Raw genomic sequence first — 23,713 nt, 5'->3', positions numbered from 1 at the left:
CTATTGAGACCCCCTCCTACTCCCCCTGCTAGTGGTGCAAACATTCTGCCCCATTCCCATACCCATCCCTGATTTTGCCCCATCACATGATGGCTGCACAGCACATTAAGCTGTCTACTCGCCATCCTAGCAGATCAAACAAGATGGACTCAGATGAGGCAATGTGGGAATACAGGAAGAGAAAGAAAGCAGAAGAAATCCCTGATGGTGAGAAGAGCCTAACCTACGCAGTGAAAGACTTGCATTACACGAAGAAATTAGTGAGCAGATTGATTATTTGCCAGTGTACCTGTATCTTATCTATTATAAGAATGCTGGGTCTCAGCTAGACCTGCATGCAACAAATAAATCTATTCTAAACAGAGCAGAGTTTCTCATGGCATCGCTTGTCTGCTGGGAATGGTTGTAGAGAACTGGGGTGCTGTCACAAGAGTAAATATAAATACAGCATACACAACATAAAAACCTGTAAGGTGCTGTTAACTAATTAGGAATGAAGAGCTGTTCTAGAAAAGAAGCTAAGGTGATGCTTCAGATTCTAAGTGATTCAATAAAGTGATTTTAATTGGGATATGACTTTGCCTCAACACGGCAGATAGATATCATATTAATAAAATATTTGTATTTCAGTAAATACAGCATACAAAATGTAGAAACCTGTGGGTTTGGTTTCTTAAAATATCTTTTTATTGGCAGACTCATCAACAACACACGCATAACTCTAATGACACAACAGCAGGGCACTTTCTCCTTAACCTTTATTATATTTTATTTATTATTTTACTCAATGTCCATATTATATTTTTTCATAAATATTCACAAGCCAACTTTGTAATACACAAAACTAAAAAGACACAGGTATCAGTCGGTAATTATGTGTTTATTGGTGATATACAAAGGGATATCATTGGCTAAGCAAGGACTTAGCTGGTTGGATCAAAGCTTTGGAAAACTGGACAGCCTAACTGGCTCAATTTTACCCTTCTAAATTTTAGTAGGAGGATAAATTTAGCTGAACAAATTCTGGGTGACTGTTGGGGCCATGTAGGGAAGGAGCTGGAAAGTTGTGTGGCTAACACCAATTTCCAGTGCTAGGCACCTGACATGACCGGACAGCAGTCCTAAATCTGGCTAGCCAAACTCCTTTCCTTATGAATAAAAGCCCCATCCCCTTTCTCCCACCCTCCCAATGCTCCTTCAGCACAAAAGAAAGTGCTCCATGGTCCCCACTCCTTTTCTTCCAATCCTGATTCATCATCGTAAATAAAGATGAAGAATTTAGAAAATTACATACATAAATAAATACATTAAATAAAGCTCATGGATAGCTGGGCAGCCATAACTTCCCTTCCTTCCTCTTCCCTCCAAATGACTTAAAAAAGGCTATGGGGGAAGCCCTGGGATTCCCTGCCTGCTCTAGTCCAACTAGGGATTGAGGGCTACCGAAAGGATTCTTTTCCCCATGCGTCGAAGGAGCATCAGGAGTGTGGGATGAAGGGGATGGGGACAGTAAGTTTCTTTATTTTAGATCTTAGGAGCATCAAGAGGAAGAGGGTAAGGGAAAGGGAATGGGGAATGCAGAACAAATTTTTGTAAATTTAAACTGCCTCCTGGATTTTTTTAAACATTTCTTTTTTTTTTAAAAAAAAGAAAATATAGCTGGTTAGTGCCAGATTTTCAGCACCAACTGGCTGAGATTTGCTGGGGAACCCCCAGATACAATGATTGTAGCTGATCAAATTTTTACCAGTTAGATTTAGCTAATATTTGGGTGACGATAACTGGCCATAATTAGCCAGTTAGCTTACCCAGTTAGCAGGTCTTTAAATCTCTGCCTCACAAATACTACCACCAATCTTTCTTGACCTACATTGGGATTTACATTCCACCCGTCACCACTGGAGACTAGCACCAGACTCTTGAGAAACCAGATGTTATAGCAGGTACATTCTTTACATGCTGCTTTATTTGGCTTGCTAAGAGGCTTCTTCAGAAACAATTCAACCTTTTCATTAAAGATGGAAGTCTAGTGTTCAGCTAGACCCAGTTTAAGACCATCATGGGTAAATGATAATTCAGTTGCTGAAAGATTTGCAAACCATAATGTTGAGTGGGTCGCATATGAAGAAAGAGATCTGTCTGGTCTCTAAAGCTCCTGTACTATGTCTCATTGAGTGGTCCAAGAAAATAGAGCAGAACCTAAAGAATCTTCCAGTTTCCTTAAGGACAGTTGTGGCTACTGGCACTGTACTACAGACAGCGATTATTTGATGTAGAATGGAGGAGTGTGATGGATTACTTTATCCTCTTTTTGTTCGCAGTCCCTTTCCCTAAAAGCTGCTCCCTAGTGTTCATGTCAGGTCTCAGTAATATGATGTAACACTTGGGTAAGAAAATACAAACGAGAATCCCTGCACTAGAAGAGATGATCCCAAAGATTTCCACAGCGACTGTGTTTTTCCCCTGGGTGCTAAGATATCCTGGGATGAAGGACAGCCAGACGCTCAGAAACACGAGCATGCTAAACGTGATCCATTTGGCCTCATTGAAACTGTCAGGCAACTTGCGTGCAAGGAAGGCCACCAGGAAGCTGACACATGCCAAGAGTCCCATATATCCCAGCATGCACCAGAACGCAATATCTGAGCATTCATTGCACTGCCATATGATAATGCCAGTCTTCAGTTTCATGTTTCTCTCTGGGAAGGGAGGACAGATCAGTAGCCATATGATACAGATGAAGACCTGTATAAATGTACAAGCAGAAACTGTAACAATGGGGACCTGGGGTCCCACCCACCCTCTCAAATTACTGTTAGGTTTGGTGGCATTGAAGGCAATGACTACCATAATGGTCTTGGCCAACACACAAGAAACACAAAGGACAAATATGGTGCCAAAGGCAGGTTGACGAAGCAAGCAGGTTATTTGATGAGGATCCCCAATGAACAGCAGAGAACAGAGAAAACTCAACATCAGCGCCCCTAGGAGTAGGAAGGAGAGCTCCCGGTTATTGGCTTTGGCGATGGGGGTATCTCGGTACTTGATGAAAACACACAATATGGCAGCTGTGATGACAGAACAGGAAATGGCAACAAGAGCCAAAATGATTCCTATGACTTCTTGATAGGAGAGGTATTCTATTCTCTTTGGGACGCATTCACTTCTTCTCTCATTGGGCCACTGCTCACTTGCACACTGCCAACAGATAGTTGAATCTAGAAATCAGAAAATCAGATTTCCATGATGTATGGCAACCGAACTGCCCCCTAACCTGATGAGAAGTTCTTTCTAGAGAAGCAACAACAAATGTTTCTAAACCAACCATGGAAGTACCTTTCAGTTATAGATGAATTTATATTTCACCAGGTCATATATTTGGAATTTACTGCTTCTTTTTTAGAACTTATTTACAAATTACCTATTGCAGTGAAAACATCAATCAGGAGACTGGGTAAAGTCATAAACTAGTAGTGATTATCTTGAGAATGAAAATCAAGGATTTTCTACTAGCAATGTAAGAGTTGTTCAAATCACTCCATTGGTAGCTTACTATGGTTGAGCCTGATAATCTTCAAGTTGGTTCCTGGTATTTCTACAGCAGTTAAGAATATTACTGGAGAATGTTTAGCTTGGTGGCTGCAAATAACTTTTTTGTAGCTTTCGAACAGGTACGATGATAGCTACAATGATTGAATAACTATCTGTTGTATGGTGAATGAATTCATGTTCCTACTCAGGTACCATTAAGAACGTCTTGTATACGTCCTAGATTTGACTAAATCTTTTACTTATTATTAAGACTAGAGACTTTACATAACCTTACATAGCCACCCTGCAAACCCCCTCACCAAAACTCTTCAAACATGCATCCACCAAAGCTCGTGCCATATCCCTAGCTGGCCCTATGCTATGGAATTCCATGCCTACTGACTTACGCCTGGAACTGTCTCCAAAAACCTTTAAACAAAAGCTCAAGACATGGCTATTCACAAAAGCCTACACATGATCTGCACATGTTCTTGCTTTACCCCCTTTTCCCTCTCCTCTCTACCTCTACCTCCTCTCTCTCTTTTCCATTAAGTTTAGACTCTGAAGACGACACCCCCTTTTTCCTCTAACCTCTCACACCTCCTCTTTACAACAGCCAACACTAGGCTCTTTCCTACCTTTTTCACCCTAGCTCCTTCCTTTCCATTTATAAAACTGAAGAATTTGCTCATTTGCAGCCCCACTTGTATATAATCCCTTCCCCTCACACCTTTCTCTCTTCCTCCCCTACTCAAATTTTTATTCTCTCCTTCCCTTGCCCCTCTCTATTCTCCCTTGACTCTGTTATAAATTGTAATGTTATAACTACATTATATAATATTATCATTATATATCTATTTATATTTTATAAATTGTTTTGCTGTTATTGCATTTAACCGTTTTTAATGTAAAGTTTTCTCAGTTGTTTTCTTACTGTTTTATGTAAAACGCAATTGCGGATTTTGTTCTATGTACACCGACATGATATCTCTGATGAGCGGCGGTATATAAAAACCAATAAATAAATAAATAAATAAATAAGTATCTCTGTTAGTCAATGTCACACTAGTGCTGTTTGAATGGAGCGGGTCATTCCAGCATCAATAGTTTATGGATCCATTTGTAAGGTCATAATGGCAGTAATTATTTGGATATCAAATTGACCTATTTTCAGTTACATGGAATCCAATAAATGCAATAATCCTGCACTGTATACCTACTACGTTAGAAATCTCCCCCTCTGCACATGGGATGCAGTCAAAGCAGCAGAGGGGCTGCCCCTGCTGAGCCGCCTTCCTGTACCCGGGGCCACAACTCTCGCTGCACACGGAGCGTGGTACCTGGGAGTGGACAGAGAAAGAAGGAGAAGGAAATCTTTTGGAGAGCTAATCTGCATTGAAAAAAGCACAGGATGATAATTGAAATCTTCTAAAATAAGGTGGAGCCACTAGCACCTACTTTTTTCTGCTAGGTAGAATTTTGCTGGAGAAGTACACACTAACAGGTCAATTTTAAAATGAGCGCGCTTGTACCGCACGCATCGACACAGGAGCCAGGATAAACTGGTTACTCGAGTACAGCTGGCCTGCGCATGTCTTCCATAGGACCTTGTCAGTGTTTACGTGCGTATGTCAGCGAATTTTAAAACATGCTGGCGCGAGGCGCATTCCGAGTTTTACAACCAATCCACCAGTTTGTCCAGTTAATAGCGAGGTCCTTCAGACCCCTCTGGTTCTTCACCCTGCATGCCTCCCACTTCACCCGGACCCCTCAACTTGTCCTCTAAGCTGTACAATTTGAGATCTACAGACTTGTTCCTCTTGAGGAGCAGCAGAAAAATTACATGGATATCTAACATATGCACCGCTGCGGTTTTCGTTTTCAAAATTCGGATTTATGCGCGTAAGCCTTGACCCCACACCAGAACACACATATTCCGCCACTTTTTTCTCGCGCACACAGTGGTGCCTATATACGTAATTCGTGGCTTTTTAAAATCCTTGTTGCTCGCGCACAGCCCACATACATGAGGCTATGAGCATTTTTGCACAAACAGCAATTTTAAGAATGACCTGTAAGGTTTGAAAATGTCATCTGTGTCCATATTTTACCTCTTCCTATCTAAGCACATCCTCAGGCATGCCTCCTCTCAATTTGGCTAAAAATATTGGCATTCTTGAGCAGTGTGTGGATTTTTTGCTGGACTGAGGGAAGGCAATTTTTTGGATGGACAATTAAGATGGGAGAAATGCTTTTCACCTTCATGAGGAAATTAAGGACTGAATTTTCCAAAGGATTTACGCTCATAAAACTTGGGTTTATGCACGTAAACAGGCTCCTGGAAATTCCCAGGGACTGTGTACATAAAAGTATGTCAGACATGATTATATGCGTACTTTTGTGTGCTATAGAAAGAGGCATTCTGGGAGGCAAAGTTACAGGCATAAAATCTATATGCACTCATATACATCTCGGGAGCAGGTGTAAATCTCTGCATGCATGTCAGTACTCAGTTCTGCACACATACACCAGTTTTAAGTGTAGACTCATGTGCATAAGTCTGCTTTGAGAATCTGGGTTAAATTCTGTTTGCAATTTCTACACAGGGACAGTAATTTTAATACTGGCGCGCGGGCGCGCATGTGTGCGTGTTTGCCGGCTCATGGCCAGAGATGCATCCATTTTATAACCTATGCTTGTATATGCACACATAGAATAAAATAGGCAAAATGCAAGCACATGTGCATGTAATTTTAAGTGGACGCGCGCATGTGCTGCAAATGCCGCTTCTAGTGAGTAAGTGGGGGATTTTAGTAGACATGTGAGCTGACACAATTACCAGTATTCCCATTTTATTCCCAGTTTGCCGAGGCAAGGGATAGGACCTCAAACCCCCTCCCCCCCCAGGTTTAATAACTTCTCTCGCTCCTGTTAGCCCTGACCTTTACAACCTTGCTGACATGCCTAGATTTTTTTATGACTTACATGCGATCCAAAGCAGAAGTAAAGCTATGTGGCAGGTTTATCTTGTGCACACTTTTGCATATAAGTATTTATGCACCGGTTTCAATGAGAAATCCAGGAACGCCCTCACCCGGACCACACCCACTCTCCGCCCCCTTTTTAAAAATAAATTTTGTGTGCATAGCAGGAGATGAGCATGCTCTCGGGCACCTTTTAAAATCTGCACGGTGTGCGCTGGCTCAACTTCTGCGCGTATCTCCCAGTTTTGGCGCCCGCTGGGCTTTTAAAATTCACCTGACAGCCTTTAGCCCAATCAGGAATGTTATAAAATTTCCCTCCTTGTTTCTATTTGAATAGGACCATTTCATTTTTCCCATTCTGATGAAGTGGAAAACATCTTTATTGAATAAGAGCCTTAGAAGATTACCCCTGAAAAAAGCCAATAAAAACAACCCTCAACCTACACGGTTCCCGGAGAGCTCTCTCATTTTATAGCCACGAAAAATTATTGTAAAGTTTCCATTGTAAATCCACAAAATAAGTAACTTTACAGAACAGTGACTCTGCTACTTGTAGATAAGTTAAAAGGAAAATAAGTTGACCTTATAGAATGTTTCTCATACTAATTGTATCCCATAGCATTTTGCAAAGCAGAAGAATCTGCAGGAGGGCTTGCACATGCTACAGACCAAAGGAAATAGCAGCCAGCGAGAGACAGAGGTTTAGCAGAGGAAAGTAAGAAGCCTTGTTTAACACCATCCCATGAGGAAGAGGCGTGGTGAAACCTGTTCAGATTTTACGGGAGTCTGGAAGATAAAAAATATCAAATGATGCACTGTTAAGACAATGAATAGGGACAGTTTGAAGAAAGCAATGGCTTGCTCAAGATATTAGAAAGTGTTTGGATTCATATCTCCAGCCTTCACAATGGGTTCATAGCAAACTCTAGCTCTTGCTCTGTGTACATTGGGTTTTTACCTCTGGGCGTTGAGTATTCCATCGGATGGCGCTCAGGTTGATGGACAACTCTTGACCTTTGGGTGCTCTAGCATCAAAGCTTCCCACCTTCACACCTTGGATGCTGCCATCGGGATTTGGCTGCCAGTTAACGATGTCGTATACAGCAGGAGAGTCGCCTTTGTTGTCAAAGTACATCTCTTCCTTTACCTTGTTCACAAAGTGCACCTTTTTCATGTAGTGAAGGAGCTGTGGATACAAAAATATTTTGTGTCATAGTGTGGGCTTTTAGCAGTCCTGACCTTTAGCCCGATTGTGCTTTTTTTTAATGCCAACCACTAATAAACTGTGCAGAATTAGGAGTCATATAGCAGAAGGAAAAACAAGTAGGCTGATAATAGTAACAACCTTTGTTCTACTTCAGCTAAAGCAAATGCCCTAAACTGGTTCAGACTAGAACTAGGGTTTAGCTAATGGTAGCATTTTTAGAGAACTAGAGATTTCAAGCAGCTTCTAAATTATTACTCAGATGTTACTAAATCTGCACAGCTACTGATAATAAATACAGTTTTTATTGAATAGAAGCTGACATTATGTTGATAGCAAGACCACCCAAAAGTACAAAGTACCATTTATTAACTATATATTAATTAATAAGCTACAGTTTCATATTAAGCAACTGAAATGATAGATTGGTCTGCATTTCTATTTTCTTCAGATTAGCGTATGATCTTGCTGATCTCCTTACATGTGGGTAATAAAGAGAAATACTACCGGAGTCACTGGGTGTGTTTATTGTGTTATAAACCTAGACCAGGCGGTACGGTAAGGGCTCCATGCTGATGGTGCAGGCAGGAAATGGAAGAGTTATTCATTTTTCTCATTTTAATATGGTAAAATGAATGCTCGCGAAAGACCCTGGACCAGAAGCTCAGGAGCCTCTAATCCCCCCCCCCCCCTCTGTTTATGGAGGAGGTTGACAGCAAGGGGAATTTTCTCGGTCAGATGTCCCCCCAGTGGGACTCACCTCTGTTCTGGAGGAGTCTGTGCAAAGGCTCAGAGGTGGAATGACTAAACAATGATGACTGATTGGTTGCTCAGTTGTATACGGAGCAATTTTCAAACTGTCCATCTTGAGACAAAGGCCGCACATGCTGTTTTGCCTGCGGGATCTGCACCAATACAGAAAGTGGAAGCACGGGTACACTTTCGCTTTAAAACATGCTGCGGGTGCAGCTGCTTTTTCTGCAAGTAGAATTTTGCTGGAAAAGTTAAGCACGAAGAGTTGAAAATGCCATCTATGTGCGTACTTTTCCTCCCTAACCTAAATATGTCTTTTGTTTTATTAAAAGTATGTTGTTTACTTTTTTAATTTTGTTCTTAATAAGCACTGTTTCGAATGGCTTGTACTGTTTAAACACATGCGCTAGTTTAAAATGGTGCACTGCTACTTTGCTTCTGCACTATGTCAAGTATGTGTTGGAGAAGATGTGGGAGTCTGTGAGACTGTGTTTCAGATGTTAACATATACATTGATGCCACCTTGTGGTTGATTGTTATATCTCACTTATTTCTACTTCCTGTCTCCGCTACTTTAACCTTGTGTGTTGCTTGCTGAGTAATGCAATATAATATAGAAAACATTCATTCGCAGGTTTCAGTTGTTTTTATTTCTACATATAAAACATGGTGTCAGATGTATCTGATCCTGCATCCTTCCATACATCTGAAATAGAGCGTTTCTGGAGTGCAGAGGGCTGAGGAACAGCGAGCGGAAGGCAAGGCTTGCAGTGATATTGACTGGTTTAGGATTTCATGTGCCCTCCTATGGATGCTGAAGCGTGAGAGCTTTTCTTGGGGCAGTGGACGGCATGATGGGTCCATACGGAGCAGTGAGATGTTTCCGCCCCAGTTCCACGAGCCTTAGTGTCACACCTTGAGGAAGTGGGAGCAATCCTGAAACCCCCCTTGCCAGGGATACTGCTTCCCCTTCTCCTTGTTCTATTTTAAGTTGTTTTTATTTCCTTAAAGAGCTGAAACTGCAACTGCCTGCATAACCCTGCAATAGAACTGGAGAACTGTGATGTTGTCCAAAAACACCACAGATATTTGCGTTTTGGTTGGACAAGATTTATCTTGTCATCGTGGTGTCCCATGGGATGTGGGGCGACATTGTTTACCATTTCCTGCTTTTTGGTAGGAATGGACCACCTTTGGTGCCCAGCCATAGCATCCTCCTTAAAATAGGATAAGAGCATTTCTGTATCATGGCACAACCTTGGCCTCAACCTACTCAAGGCAAATGTCTCAGCTTTGGCCTAGGCCAGACCATGGCCCAGCCCAGAGACTGGGTCCCAATCCCTGGACCTCAGCCTAGGCCGGAGCCTGGGCCCAGGCCCAACACTGCAGCCTGGCCTGAAAGCCGTATCCTGAAGCCTGGGCCTCAACCCAGACCCAGGCCCAATATCAGGGTCCAGCCCAGAGTCTGGGTCCTGATGGCTGGACCTTGACCTGGACACAGGCCCAACCCAGAGACCAGATCCCGATGCCTGGGTCTGGGCCTAGGCCTAGACCAGGCCAGGGCCCAATCCCATGCTGCAGTCTAGTCTGGAGGCCGGGACCCAGGGGCTTGGACTGGAGGCTGGGTCCTGATGCCTGGGCTTTGTCCTAGGGTCAGGCCCAGGCCTGGAGTCCAGGCTTCAGAGAAAATGTAGTCACATTGAAGACAGGCAGTTCTCAGACAAATGATTAATGTGGATAAAACATTTTTTGCCTGTGTAAATCGCTTTGAAAATTGTCCTTCCCATATGAACATTTCACTTACCGCTGTTTCTTACCTGCCATGGTTTGAAATGCCTTATGTCAGCGCACGTGTGATTGATGAAGGGCCCTTCTCCCGGCACACAGGAGAGCATGCCTTGAAGGCCATGAGCCACAGAGTAAACTCCATTGTAGACATTGTAGCTGGTACTCATGTCAAATTCACGTGGAATTTGACCATTGAACTCCTTCAGCTTCTCAGCACCCGTGCACATAGTCATGGGAGTGCTGATGTCTATGTTGCCCAAGGTGGTCAAGTTGTTCTCTGAGCCAGGCCAGTGGCACCTGAACATCTCCTTCCATAATGATTTGATAAATATGTCATGTGGAGAGGTGGAAGGATTAAGTTTGAGAAGGAACTCTTTGAACCCTGGCATCTCAACTTCATGAACTGCATATCCAAGGGTGCCACTCATAATATCAGTGTATTCTTGTTTTAAGAAGTAGAAGCTGCTTGTCCAGCTATCTGAGGTGATCCATACCTTGCCAGTAATGTTTGCTCTGGATAGCTCCTCTACTACAGGTATCAAATAAGTGACTGATGAATAAACCAATATGATTTTGACAGAAGATCTCTTGACCACCTCAGAGATGAGCTTCAGATTCGTGGCTGTGGAAAGCATTTGGATTGTTTCATGAAAGGCAATGCAGACGCCAAGCTTTAAGAGCTCCACCTTCAAGATCTGAGATCCAAGAGTCCCATAGTCAGTTGCACTGGACAGCAGCCCCACCCATTCCCAGCCAAAGTGGGCCACCATCTGGGCGAGTCCCAAAGCCTGGACGTCATCACTGGGAAGCATCCGAAAAAAGGATGGAAACTGGAACTTGTCACTCAGCACTGGACTTGTAGAAAAGTAACTTATCTGAAAGAACAGACAGTTCGGTGAAGGGGAAGAAGAGTCAGATTTCCTACAACAACTAGTAGCCACAGTTTCTACTTCAGTTGCAGTTGTCTTTGATTATTGGCCTTCCAGAGATGCATAACAGATGATTCAGATTGCTGTCTATATGGCTATTCTTGACACTGTGCAAGACACGGTAAATGTTGAACTGTTTCTTCATTTTAATAAATATTTTTTGGCATTCAAAAACTGAGTTCTCTGATATTTAGAATTTGGGAAAAAGAAGCTTTAACTTACTGATTAGCAATTCAAGCAAAGGCAGATGATTTATGACAACAGCACAATTAACCTTGTTGCAGATTTCAGATAAGGAGATCATGTCTTACCTGGGTGTACATGTAAAGTCCCAGGATCCGTGCCATTGAAATGGAGAATGTGGAACTGCATTCTCCAATGATGGCCGCCAATGAAGCCTGGCTATGACATTGATAGTTCAAGATGGGCTTCTCCTGCCCTGTCAGCATCCATGCAGTACCCCTCAGAGCTCTAGTGATTAATAAGCAGGAGTCATAGATCTGAAAGCCCAGGCTGATGTTGGGAAGTAGAGTTTGCTCTTGGTTAATTTCATTAATGGAGAACACCAAGGCTTGTACCCAGCTATATGCCTTAGTGTCTAATCTGAGGAACAAATAGAATTCCACATTCAGGTGGTGTGTCCAGTGATGTGTGCATAATAATCATATATTTGGCTGTCTCATGCATTTGTGCTTTTGTGTTATGACTTCCAGATTATATCTGCCTAACTTGTAGTCCTTGTTTTTGATGTCTTCTAGCAAACTGCATTCTGGCCTTTGTCTTCTCAATTCCCACGAGAAAGCAGCAGTTCCAGTCCCTGGCTATAACAGTGTGATGCAGCTCGGTTAGTTACTTTTGACTCTAACCTATATGTCTAATAGAATTATAAAAATATATACTACTTAGTAATGGATCTGTGATTGATTTCTGAAGATCAAGGTCATTGCTTGTGACATCATTAAATGAAGACCAGGTGAGGGACTGATGACACAATGAAAGTAAAATATAGAAAGGGAAAGTTTCAACTCAAAAGAGAGACTGATAAAATGAGGGAAATGGGTAGGAAAAAACTGAAAGGAGCAGCTGCAAAAATTTAAGAGTTTACATCAGGCAAGGACATTATTTAAAAATATCATCTTTGAAGGCCAGACCAGATGTAACTCATACTTAAAAAATAGTGGACGGAAGGCCAAATGACTTGTGATCTGGCATGGTTTTAAAAATGAGGTGAGAAGAGCTATTCTAACCAAAAGTACATATATCAAAAAATAGAAAAGGGATGCAAATGAAGAACACTGGAAAAGCATAAGCACCTGCAAGTTAAAGATAAATCATTGATAAGAAAGACAAAGACAGAATTTAAAAAGAAGCTTGCTGTGGAGGCAAAAACTAATAATAAGCACTTTTTCAGGCATATTTGAAACAAAAATCCTGCAAGGGAGTCATTTGGACCATTAGATGATCAAGGGGTAAAAGGGACTGTAAGGAAGGAGAAAAAAATAGCAAAGACATGAGATGAATTCTTTGCTTCAGTCTTTATTGAGGAAAATGTAAGGCAGATACCCATGGCAGAAGTGATATTTAAAGATGATGATTCAGAGGAAATGAAACAAATCTCAATGAACCTGAAAGATGTAATAGGGCAAATTGACAAACTAAAGAATGGAAGATCACCCAGACCAGATGGTATACATCCCAGAGTGCTGAAAGAACTGGAAAATGAAACTGCAGACTTACTATTAGCAATTTGTAAACTATCATTAAAATCAGCTATTGCACATGACAATTGAAATGTGGCCAATGTAAAACTATTATTTTAAAAGGGTTCCAGGGGTGATCCAGGATCCTACAGACTGCTGAGCCTGTTATTAGTGCTGGGCAAAATGGTTGAAACTATTATAAAGAAGAAAATAGTTTAATGGGACAAGGGAAGTCTTGTTTCACCAATCTTCTACATTTTTTGGAAGGTGTGAATAAATATGTAGATACAGATGAGCCAGTTGATATAGTGTATCTAGATTTTTGACAAAATGCCTCATGAGAGACTTTTCAGAAAATTAAAAAGTCATGGTATAGGAGGCAATGTTGTATTTTGGATTGAGAACTGGTTAAAAGACAGAAAACAGAGAGTAGGGCTAAATGATGAATTTTCTCAATGGAGAAAGGTAAAGCGCAGAGTACCCTAGGGATCTATACTGGGACCACTGCTTTTTAATATATTTATAAATGACCTGGAAATGGAAAAAAATGAGTGACGTGAACAAATTTGCTGATAGATAGAAAGTTGTTAAATCCCCAAAACAATTGTGAGATATTGCAAAGAATCTTGTGAGACTGGGAGAGTGGGCATCCAAATGGCAGAAGACATTTCATGTGGACAAGTACAAAGCGATTGCATGAAGAGAAGAGCAACTCTGATGATAGCTACACAATGCAAGGTCTCACATTGGGAGTTACATCCATAAAAAGGATGTAGGCATCATCATGGAGAATGGGTTGAAATACCCTGCTCAGTGTGCAGCAGCAGCCAATAAAGCAAATAGAACGCCTTGCCTGGTATTATTAGGAAAGGAGTGGAGAATATAACAGAGAATGTCATAATGCCTCTGTATCGCTCCATGGTGAGACCGCACCTTGAATACTGTGTACAATTCTGGTCACCACATCTCAAAAAAGATATAACAGAATTAGAAATGGTATAGAGAAGGGAAACTAAAATAATAAAGGGTATGGAATGATTTCCCTATGAAGAAAGGCTAAAGAGGTTAGGGCTTTTCAGCTTGGAGAAGAGACGGCCGAGGGGGGATATGATAGAGGTCTATAAAATGAGTGAGTAGAACAGGTAAAAGAAAATTGGTTATTTGCACATTCAAAAAATAAAAAGACTAGGGAGACATTCAACGAAGTTACCAGATAATTCATTCAAAACAAGTAGGAGAAAATATTTTTGTACTCAATGAATAATTGAGCTCTGGTAAAACTCTGTTAGCATAGCTGAGTTTAAAAAAAAGCTTTGAACAAGTTCCTGAAAAAAAAGTGTATAAACCATTAAGGTGGGAAAATACCAGCATATTCTGGGGATAAGCAACATGGAATCTATTGACCTTCTGGGATCCTGCCAAGTCAGTGGATTGGTGACTGTTGGAAACAGGATACTGGGCGTGATCTGATCCAGTATGGCAAATCTTATTTTATAGAGACAAGCAACTGACTGGGCCAAACAATGTGGTTTATTTTTATCCTTATCTTTATTTCAACATTTTTATTTTGCTGTATGTAATAGATTATAGCGGATTACAAACAGAACATACATAATAAATTGCAACCACACCTCAAATCACATAAAATGAGCAATTACATAAAAACAATATATAAATATAAACCAAAGATAAAACAGAATATTAAACAGAGATAAAAACCTAAAAATTAAAACAAATAGGTAGACATCCCACATCAAATAAGACAGATAGGTATCATAATGTGGTCTCTGAAAGAGAACTGTGTTTAGTGCTGTTCTAAACTGCTTCATATCTGAAGTCAGCCACAGTTGTTCCGGGAGAGTATTCCAAAAAGCAGGACCTGCAATAGAGAATGAACATTCTCGAGCCTCTACCAATTGAACCAACCTAAACCGAAGGAATCCCAAGCAAACCTTTCCCAGCGGAGCGCAACACGCATGAAGGCACATAGAGTAGGGCACTGTCCCAAGGAACAGATTCATTGTTCACCATCATTTTGTGAATTATCATGGCCGCTGTATATTTAATTTTCTGTTCTATTGTTATTCAGTGAAGCCCCTTCAGAACTGGTGCAATCCGATCAAAAACCCTCATGCTTGTAAGAAACCTTGCTGCAACATTTTGTTCAAGTTCAGTAGCACACAATGTTGACCCCCCCTGCAAACCCAACAACGAATTACAATAATCAAGCCCACCCAGCACAAGTACCTGAAAGACAGGACAAAAGTCTGCTGCTGAGAGCAGGGTTTTAAGCCCACCTAGCAGGAGCAATTTAAAAAATGATGCCCTCACTATCGATTTAATATGGGGCTTCATAGTTCTGAATCTAAAATTACCCCCCCCCCCCCAAATTATGAACTTGGTTTACCACTAATAAAGTTACTTCTCCTGCATTTAAAACTGTTGGAGCCTGCGGATCAGGGAATCTCTTCAAAATAATAACCTCCGCTTTGCCTAAATTTAAAGCAAGACTATTATGAGATACCCATTGTCCAAACAGATGATAAACAGATAGAAAACAGCCCGGGTAGCCTGCCAGGTTCAACTGGGTATCCTCCGCATATAATTTTATAGCAGAAACCCAAACCAGATAAAAGTGTGCACAAAGGAGCCGAGCGGGACACCATAAGGTAACTTTTGTGGGTTCCAGTAAGATGAGGCAATGGACACACACTGCCGGCGTTCAGGCATAAATGATTAAAACCATTTAGGTACTGTCAACTTTTTTTGTTTTTTTAATTTTCTGCTTTTTCAGGCACTTCAAAGCATACTGCATTCAGGTGTATACCGCTATCCCCAGAGGGCTTAGAATCTAAATTTTTACCTAAGGCAATGGAGGGAGATGAAAGGAGAAGCGGTGGGATTTTGAGCCCTGACCTCCCTGGTTTGCAGAGCTAAACGGGCTGATAGGATACATGGTATAGCGTATCGAGGGCGGCCGTCATATCCAACAGAACCAGAACATAACTTGCTCCCTGATCGAAACCTCTCCTAATGGTATCTAAACTTCTCAATAAAAATGTTTCAGTACTAAAAAAACCTTCTAAAACCAAACCGAAATGGATCTAACACACCGCTGTGTTCCAGAAACTCATTCAGTTGAGCTAAAACAGCATTCTCCATCGTCTTAGCTGAAAATGGAAAGAAGGCACAGAGCAGTAGTGACAAATATCAGATGGATCTGAGGAAGGCTTTTTCAGCACAGGCCTAGCAGAGGCCATTTTCAGACTGCTTAGCACACACTGCTCGCAGATAGCGATAAATTAAATTAACTACCTTTCCGATCGGTTCGGCGAAATCTCATTGAGAATATTTTGTGATACCTCAGATCGAATGTCGGTATATAAAAATGATAAATAAATAAACACATAAATAAATAATCGGCTCAGGGGGACACGAACTCAAAGCACATGGCGCTGAATTTGGTTGGGAAATAATGCCCTTAATCTCTTCAGTCGAGACGGGCGAAAAACTCTCCCGGCATGGTAGCTCTGTGACATCAAAAAATGATATTGACGAGTAATAGGGGAAGGAGAGAGTATTAAACTGACTGTATACCCTGTTTACCTTTAAAGGGGTGCTTAGCAATCTAAGTATTCATGTCAATGTTAATTATATCAGAGGTCAGTCTTTTAACAATCAAGAACAACCCATGGGGATAATCAGTGTCTGATAACCATAATTCTGTAAAACAAAGAAGAAAGTCAGGGTTACTGTCAGATAATAAATTCTGGAAATAGATTGTGCCTTAATCAACATGAGATGAATGTCCAATATCAATGAGGACGCTTCGGTTTTCTATCTAGGTATAGAAATGAAATATCGCTTAAGAGGAAACTCACTCTTCTGTTGTCTGGAAAGGTTTCCATGTTGTCCCATTCCAGTAATCTCAGGGCTGGGCTGCACAATAACCATAGCTCAATGAAAAGTCAAAAACAGGAATGGTAAATAGCAGGGTTATCCCTTGCTTATTCTGAGCGCACTAAGGGGCAAGCTCCTTTTGTACCCTATAGCACCAACATTACACAGTGGCTTCAGCGTCCTCATCTGCCTTATCAGCCCAGCGCCCCGAAGTGATGTTTATAACCTAAACTGAGGCAGATGTGAGCCAGGAGTCACAAAGCAGAGCTACGCACAGGTAGGTGACACCCTCAGTGAGTCAGGGAGCTGAGACACACAAGACACAAGCAGCATCCATAGACAATCACAGAACACACACACACACACACACACACACACAAATCACCACCAGGGAGTAACAGAGCAGAGACGCACATACACACGGTCAGTACCCAAGAGGAATCACAGAGCAGAGACGCACAAAAAGCTACACTCGCAGAGATAATTCTTATACAGCATGGAGACTTTTGAACAGTGCAGAATGTGAACATGAAAAGCAGACATCTTACGCGTCGCAGGGATCGGGCTGTCCGGCGATCTGCTTGTCTGGTTTCAGCCAGTTGATGTGCACTGGAATTATTCCTCCAATCAGGATGTCCCCGTCTTGCATGAAGCCCACCTCTTTCTGGCTCTGGAGGGTGCAGCCCGGGTACAGGGAGAGAGTACAGTAGAGAGGAGGGGGCATCGCCAGCAGAACCATCAACTGAAGAAGTGCCATGATGCAGTCTGGATTATGGGACAGGCTGAGGAAATATTTATAATCAGTGGAAATACCCGAGACAAGACAAGGGTTCACTTGACCATGGGAGAATGTCTCACAATCTTTCTGTGTGCAAACTCTGGCGTGTGGAAAGAGATCACTTCATTATATGCTGATGTAGATATTCAAACCCTTGCTGGCTAAGTAACTTAGCCGGAAAACACTTATCCAGCTGAATTACAAGGATATTCAGTGGCACGTCTATGCTGCTGAATATCTGCAGTCAAGGCGCTACTTAGCTGGTTAAGTTAAATCCGGCCAAGTTAGATCAGCTCTATGGCTAAGTTAATCAGATACATAGTGCCGCCCTGATCTGCCCACTGCCCAGCATCACATTGACCTGTTAAAAGATAGCCGGATAAGTCCTTGCTGAATTTAAGAACTATTCCTTGGAGGATCTCATCCAGCTAGCAATGACCAGCACCAATGAAACTTAAGATGCACCAATCTCCCCCTTCCCCACAAAAAAACATCTTGAGCTTTTTGGTGAAATCTGAATCTCTCTCACCCTTTCAGATTTGGGAAACTTCACTGGTATAACAATTTGCATTTGTGTTAGCAAATTAATACCTGAAGGATCTGGCTCTCTCTCTCAAGGCTAGAATATCACAAGTTAATAAAGAAAATACCAAACAGTGATTTCATGGAATGTAAAATTAAGATCTCACATAAATAGGAAACATCTCTCAGACTCTTTTTTTTTTCTCTTAACTTTTTTTTCTTGTGAAAGAATATTTTATGAGGATCAGTTGATAAAATAATGAAACATTTCAGCAAAACAATTAACCAATGCATTGAATAATATGACATTAAGTCCTCATCCCGGCATCCTGCATTACTTGTTGCAAGAAAAATTCACAATAAGTAATAAATAATAAATTTTAAATAAAATTGAAATAAAATAACAATTCCTCACATTCTGTATATTAATTCAGAAAACTTTGATTCAGAGGAGCCTTACACAGTCAAACAGGACAGAAACTCCTAACTTCCTAGTCCATTCCAGAAATGGGTTCCGAATTTCACTAACGTTACAGTATTTCTCTTTTATTGTTTGGGTTTAGCTGTTCCAGTTTGTTCATGCTCCATAGCAATTGTCTCCAAGCTTCTCGAGGGGGCTGGGTCGGTCTATTCCAGTAACTTGCAGTTATCCTTCTTACTGCTACCATCATGTGGTTAATAAAGGTTCAACTTTCTAAATTGAAAAGGAGCTTTTCCTTCTGAAGAACTCAGCAATAATATTACAGGTCCTGCTGGAAGCAATTGTCCCTCTACCTCATGAATCCATGAGCAAACCTGTGTCCAGAAAATCTGGATTATCAGCAGTGCCACCACACATGACATAAAGACCCAATGCCACTACAATTCTGTAATCACAAGTCAGGATCTTTAATTCCCCTCTTATTTAGTCTAACGGCAGTATAATATCATCTTGAACAAGTTTATAATTGTTCTTTTGTGCTGTAGCTCTAATAGAGTTACCCTTCCAAAGCCTTTTAAAGATTTATATCTATGCACGATCAGTTATTACACACCCACATTCTCTCTCCCAGAGCTTCTTCAATGTGTAGCTTTAGATAATTCAACAATAACGACTGCATGCCTTTAGTTTCTTAGACCCAACGACTTTGAAAACCAACATATAGTTGTGGCATTTAGAGATCATAGATACCAGTGGCTCCCCAAAGCAGAACAACCATTGAAACATGGATTCATGTCGGGATCATCTTTGTGTTAGATAAGTAATGGGTTTGGTTTCTTGCATGTTTAAGAAGTTAGAATTGAAAATTGGTGAAGTTTGCCCTTTTGGAGATGACACTGAGGCTTACAACAACTCTGACTCTTACGTATGTTTGAGTGCCTGGGTCCAGCATATGATGGTCCTGCTCTATAATTAGATGAATCCATTTACTTGCTCATTTCCTGAAAGCCTAGGAAAGAGCCCCCATGAAACATTTGACCCACTTTTTCTGTACTCACTCTATGCTGCATGTCAAAGGCCTTATGTGAGAGCACCTCCGGCAGGTCAAGGTTTTCCCGTAAATGAATGAAAGGAGATGGAAAGGAGATGCGCTTACTTGTAGCTGAGTTAAAAAGGGAGGCTCCCTCCAGCATGTTTAGGTCGGGTATCTGACATTTTCAAATGTAAATGTGCTATTAAAAACCCGCCTCCCCCGGGCGACCACACATACAACAGCTACAAGATGCGAGAGGGCTTCTACCACTCATACATTGCGGCTACTAACTTTCAAAGGTGAACAAGACGTGCTACTCCAGTTTGGAAACTGACCACAATGTGCGTGGTGTAAAAGTGCCCAGGCACGCTGCAAATCACCCCCCGTTACCAAAACATTCCAGAGGGGTGGCCAAATCAGTCTGTAGCTGGAAAAAAATGACAGGGAGGCTTGTGGCACCTTTTAAGATACCCAAATTATTAAGGCTTGAGCTTTCCAGGACAAGAGTCAGTAAGGTACCACCACCAGCCTCTTTGTCATTTTTATCCCCCATTATGTGCACACACACAGCCCTGGAAATGAAAGAATAAAATCTTTTTAACAGGTGTGCTGCAAAAGCAGAAAAATATTTGAACCAGAAATCTTGCTATAATACCTGAAATCAGTGTTGCTTGGCTGTATCCTTGTAGAGTTCAGATCTGTGTGACCATTCCCGGAGACTCCCCAGGACCTGACGTATCACCGCAGTGGTGACTGGGCCCCGGATCCTGCCTGCATTTATACTCGTTCCTCCCCACATCCACCCCGAGAGGGAGAGATCTCCTGCCGGAGAGAATTATCCTGTAATTGTCTCTCATTTCTTCCAGATCCCATCGGAGGAGGAAGAGAGTCGTTACAGCTGATTTCTGTTGATTATGAAATTGAAGGGCAGAAAGGTCCAAAGCCGAGGCTCAGTGAGGGTAGGGGATGTGCAAACTTTCTAATGATTATGACAATACTATTAACAACAGTTAAGATTTGTGGATTAGACTGCATCCCAACAAAACGGATCATTCAGAAGGATGGCCGTGTCTGGGGTGGGTGACCTGTGGGACTTTTCTTCTGCCTAGGCGGCCTCAAAGCTTCCAATGTGGAAAGAGTGGAAGGGACAGCGTTATTGCATTATTTAGATTATCATTAACAAGCCAATGACAGTTGTCTGTAATGTGAGGCACAGTGAGATAAAGTGACCTATCAGAGCTCACACACACACACACACAGAGTCACTGACGAGAACCATAGATTAGAATTCAGGCAGAAGATTATAGAGGGGCCCTGTGCAATAAAACTTGCGCATAAACGGGCGGATTTTAAATGCCCTGCTCGCGTAAATCCGCCTGGATTTACTCGAGCAGGGCCCCGGGATGCGCGTAAGTCCCGGGGTTTTTTTGAAGGGGGCGTGTCAGGGGCGTGTCAGGGGTGGGGCCGAATGACGCGGCATTTCGGGGGCGGGACGTGGCGTTTCGGGGGCGGGACCGGGGGCATGGCACCAGCCCGGGGGCGTGGTTGAGGCCTCCGGACCAGCCCCCGGGTCGGATGACGGCGCGCCAGCAGTCCGCTGGCGCGCGTAGATTTACGTCTGCTTCTAGCAGGCGTAAATCGAAGGACAAAGGTAAGGGGGGGGTTTAGATAGGGCCGGGGGGGGGTGGGTTAGGTAGGGGAAGGGAGGGGAAGGTGAGGGGAGGGCGAAAGAAAGTTCCCTCCGAGGCCGCTCCGATTTCGGAGCGGCCTCGGAGGGAACGGAGGCAGGCTGCGTGGCTCGGCGCGCGCAGGCTGCCCAAAATCGGCAGCCTTGCGCGCGCCGATCCAGGATTTTATAAGATACGCGCGGCTATGCGCGTATCTTATAAAATCCAGCGTACTTTTGTTTGTGCCTGCTGCAAGAACAAAAGTACGCGATCGCGCTTTTTTTAAAAATCTACTCCAAAATATTTATTACTTGCAGTCCTCACTAAAATATTTAGCTTGCAGTTCTGAGAGAGCGTGCGGAGGAATACAAGTGAATTTTTAAATGTGGGTCATTGGTGTGAATTTTGCGCATTATTTACAACGAGTGGAAAGTATGCAAATCCTGCCCCGGGCCCTCCCCTTTCTGGCATTTTTACAAAGCATAAAAAACCTCCCGGTGAAACTTCAGTATTGAAAATGATAATATTTATTTATAATAAATATAATAATATTTATATTATAAATGTAGGCCTGCTGTATAGCCAGCCTGAACCTGTAGGGTTTTGTCGGCTGAAAGCAAAGGTTAGGTCCATGTACTATTTCCGCCACTTCTTCCATCTGTCTCTATAGATTGCTCCTTGTCACCTTTCAATTTCACTATACCACTTCTTTCTCTTATATATAATCTGAAAAATGTTTTGTCACCTCTCTTTATCTCTTTGGCAATTCTTTCTTACACTTGACCGTTTGCTTTCCTGATTTCTTACTTCGTCTCACTCAGTTTCACCCTGTGTTGCTCTAACTTCGTCTCACTCAGTTTCACCAAGTATTCTTCCCTGTGTTGCTCTTTTTGGGATTCTTTATACATCTTGAATGCTGATCTGTTCGCCTTTATTTTTTCATCCACCTCCTTTGAGAACCAGATCGGTTTCTTTTTCCTCTTACTTTGGGTTACTTCCCTAACATATGGGCCGATTCAGTAAAGTCCGCGGGAGAGCGGGTGAATGCCCGCTCTCCCGGCGCACGCACAGGCTGGAAGTCGGCCAGCGGCTGTCGGGTCGAAAACCGGACGCTCAATTTTGCCAGCGTCGGTTCTCAAGCCCTCTGACAGCCACAGGTTCGGAAACTGGACGCCGGCAAAATTGAGCGTCCGGTTTTCGACCCGACAGCCGCCGGCCGACTTCAAATTTTTTTATTTTTTTTTTACATTTTTTAGCCTTTGGGACCTCCAACTTAATATCGCCATGATATTAAGTCGGAGGGTGCACAGAAAAGCAGTTTTTACTGCTTTTCTGTGCACTTTCCCGGTGCCCGAAGAAATTAGCGCCTACCTTTGGGTAGGCGCTAATTTCTGAAAGTAAAATGTGCGGCTTGGCTGCACAAATTACTTACTGAATCGCGCGTGAATACCTAATAGGGCCATCAACATGCATTTGCATGTTGAGGGCGCTATTAGGTTCGGCGGGTTGAATACGCATTTTCCACCCCTTACTGAATAAGGGGTAAGGGAAAACGCGCGTCCAATCAAGGGTTAACAGTGCGCTCTGTTGGAGCGCACTGTACTGTATCGGCCTGTTAGAGATTTGTTGCCTTAGTAATAGCTCCTTTCAGTTTGGCCCGCTGATGTTCCACCTCGCCCATTTTCTCCCAGTCTTCTAGTTCTTCTTCATGGAACATCCCCATTTTGTCAAAGTTCATATTTTTGAAATTTAAAACTCTGGTCTTTGTGTGACTTCTCTGTATCATATTTGCGATATCAAACCATATCATCTGATGATCTCTTGTACTTGTGGGGGGGGTGGGGCACCTGTCTCGACATTATAGACCTTATCTCCATTGGTGAACACTAGGTTGAGTATCACACCCTCCCTCGAGGGTTCCATTATCATTTTTTTGAGCAGAGCCCCTTGGAAGACATCCATGATCTCTCTATTCCTTGTACATTCTGCAGAAGGGATACTCCAGTCTACATCTGGCAGATTAAAATCGGCAACGAGCAATGCTTCTCCCTTCTTCCTCAACTTTTGGATGTCTTTGATCAGATCTCTATCCAGCTCTTCCGTCTGAGATAGAGGCCTGTAGACCATACTGATGTAAATGAAAGCATCATCATCTTTTTTAAGGATAGCCCATAATGATTCTTCCCTACCCCACATCCCTTGCCTTTCAATTGCTTGGATATTGTTTATGACATAACGCACCATTCCTCTGCCTTTCCTGTCCTCTCTGACTTTCCTTAATAAGTTATAGCCCAGGAAGGCCATAAGCCAGTCATGTGACTCCATGAACTATGTCTCTGTAACAGCATTGATGTCCAAGTTCGCCTCCACCATTAAAGCCTGCAAGTCTGGGATTTTATTGCCCAGACTATGAGCATTTGTATGCATAGCTTTTCAGCTTCCCTTCTTCAGCTTCCTGCTTTTCTTGGACCTCTTTTCTGCCTTATTCAGCTGATTTTTGTTA

General features: G+C 42.3%; 1 protein-coding gene across 1 annotated transcript; it reads right to left on the bottom strand.

Moving 5' to 3' along the window:
* Nucleotides 1–2,295: 2,295 nt before the first annotated feature.
* LOC115077433 (extracellular calcium-sensing receptor-like) lies at nt 2,296–22,118 on the bottom strand. The gene is made up of 7 exons (XM_029579723.1): nt 22,018–22,118; nt 17,338–17,571; nt 11,501–11,792; nt 10,290–11,135; nt 7,474–7,701; nt 4,748–4,871; nt 2,296–3,218 (listed from the first exon to the last, which is right to left on the bottom strand). The coding sequence occupies exons 1-7, from the start codon at nt 22,116–22,118 to the stop codon at nt 2,296–2,298; spliced, it is 2,748 nt and encodes a 915-aa protein (XP_029435583.1).
* Between the last annotated feature and the right edge of the window lie 1,595 nt (nt 22,119–23,713).

This window comes from Rhinatrema bivittatum, chromosome 16 (genome assembly GCF_901001135.1).
Source record: "Rhinatrema bivittatum chromosome 16, aRhiBiv1.1, whole genome shotgun sequence".
Taxonomy (NCBI): Eukaryota; Metazoa; Chordata; class Amphibia; order Gymnophiona; family Rhinatrematidae; genus Rhinatrema; species Rhinatrema bivittatum.
This window is presented reverse-complemented; position numbering and strand designations above follow the sequence as displayed.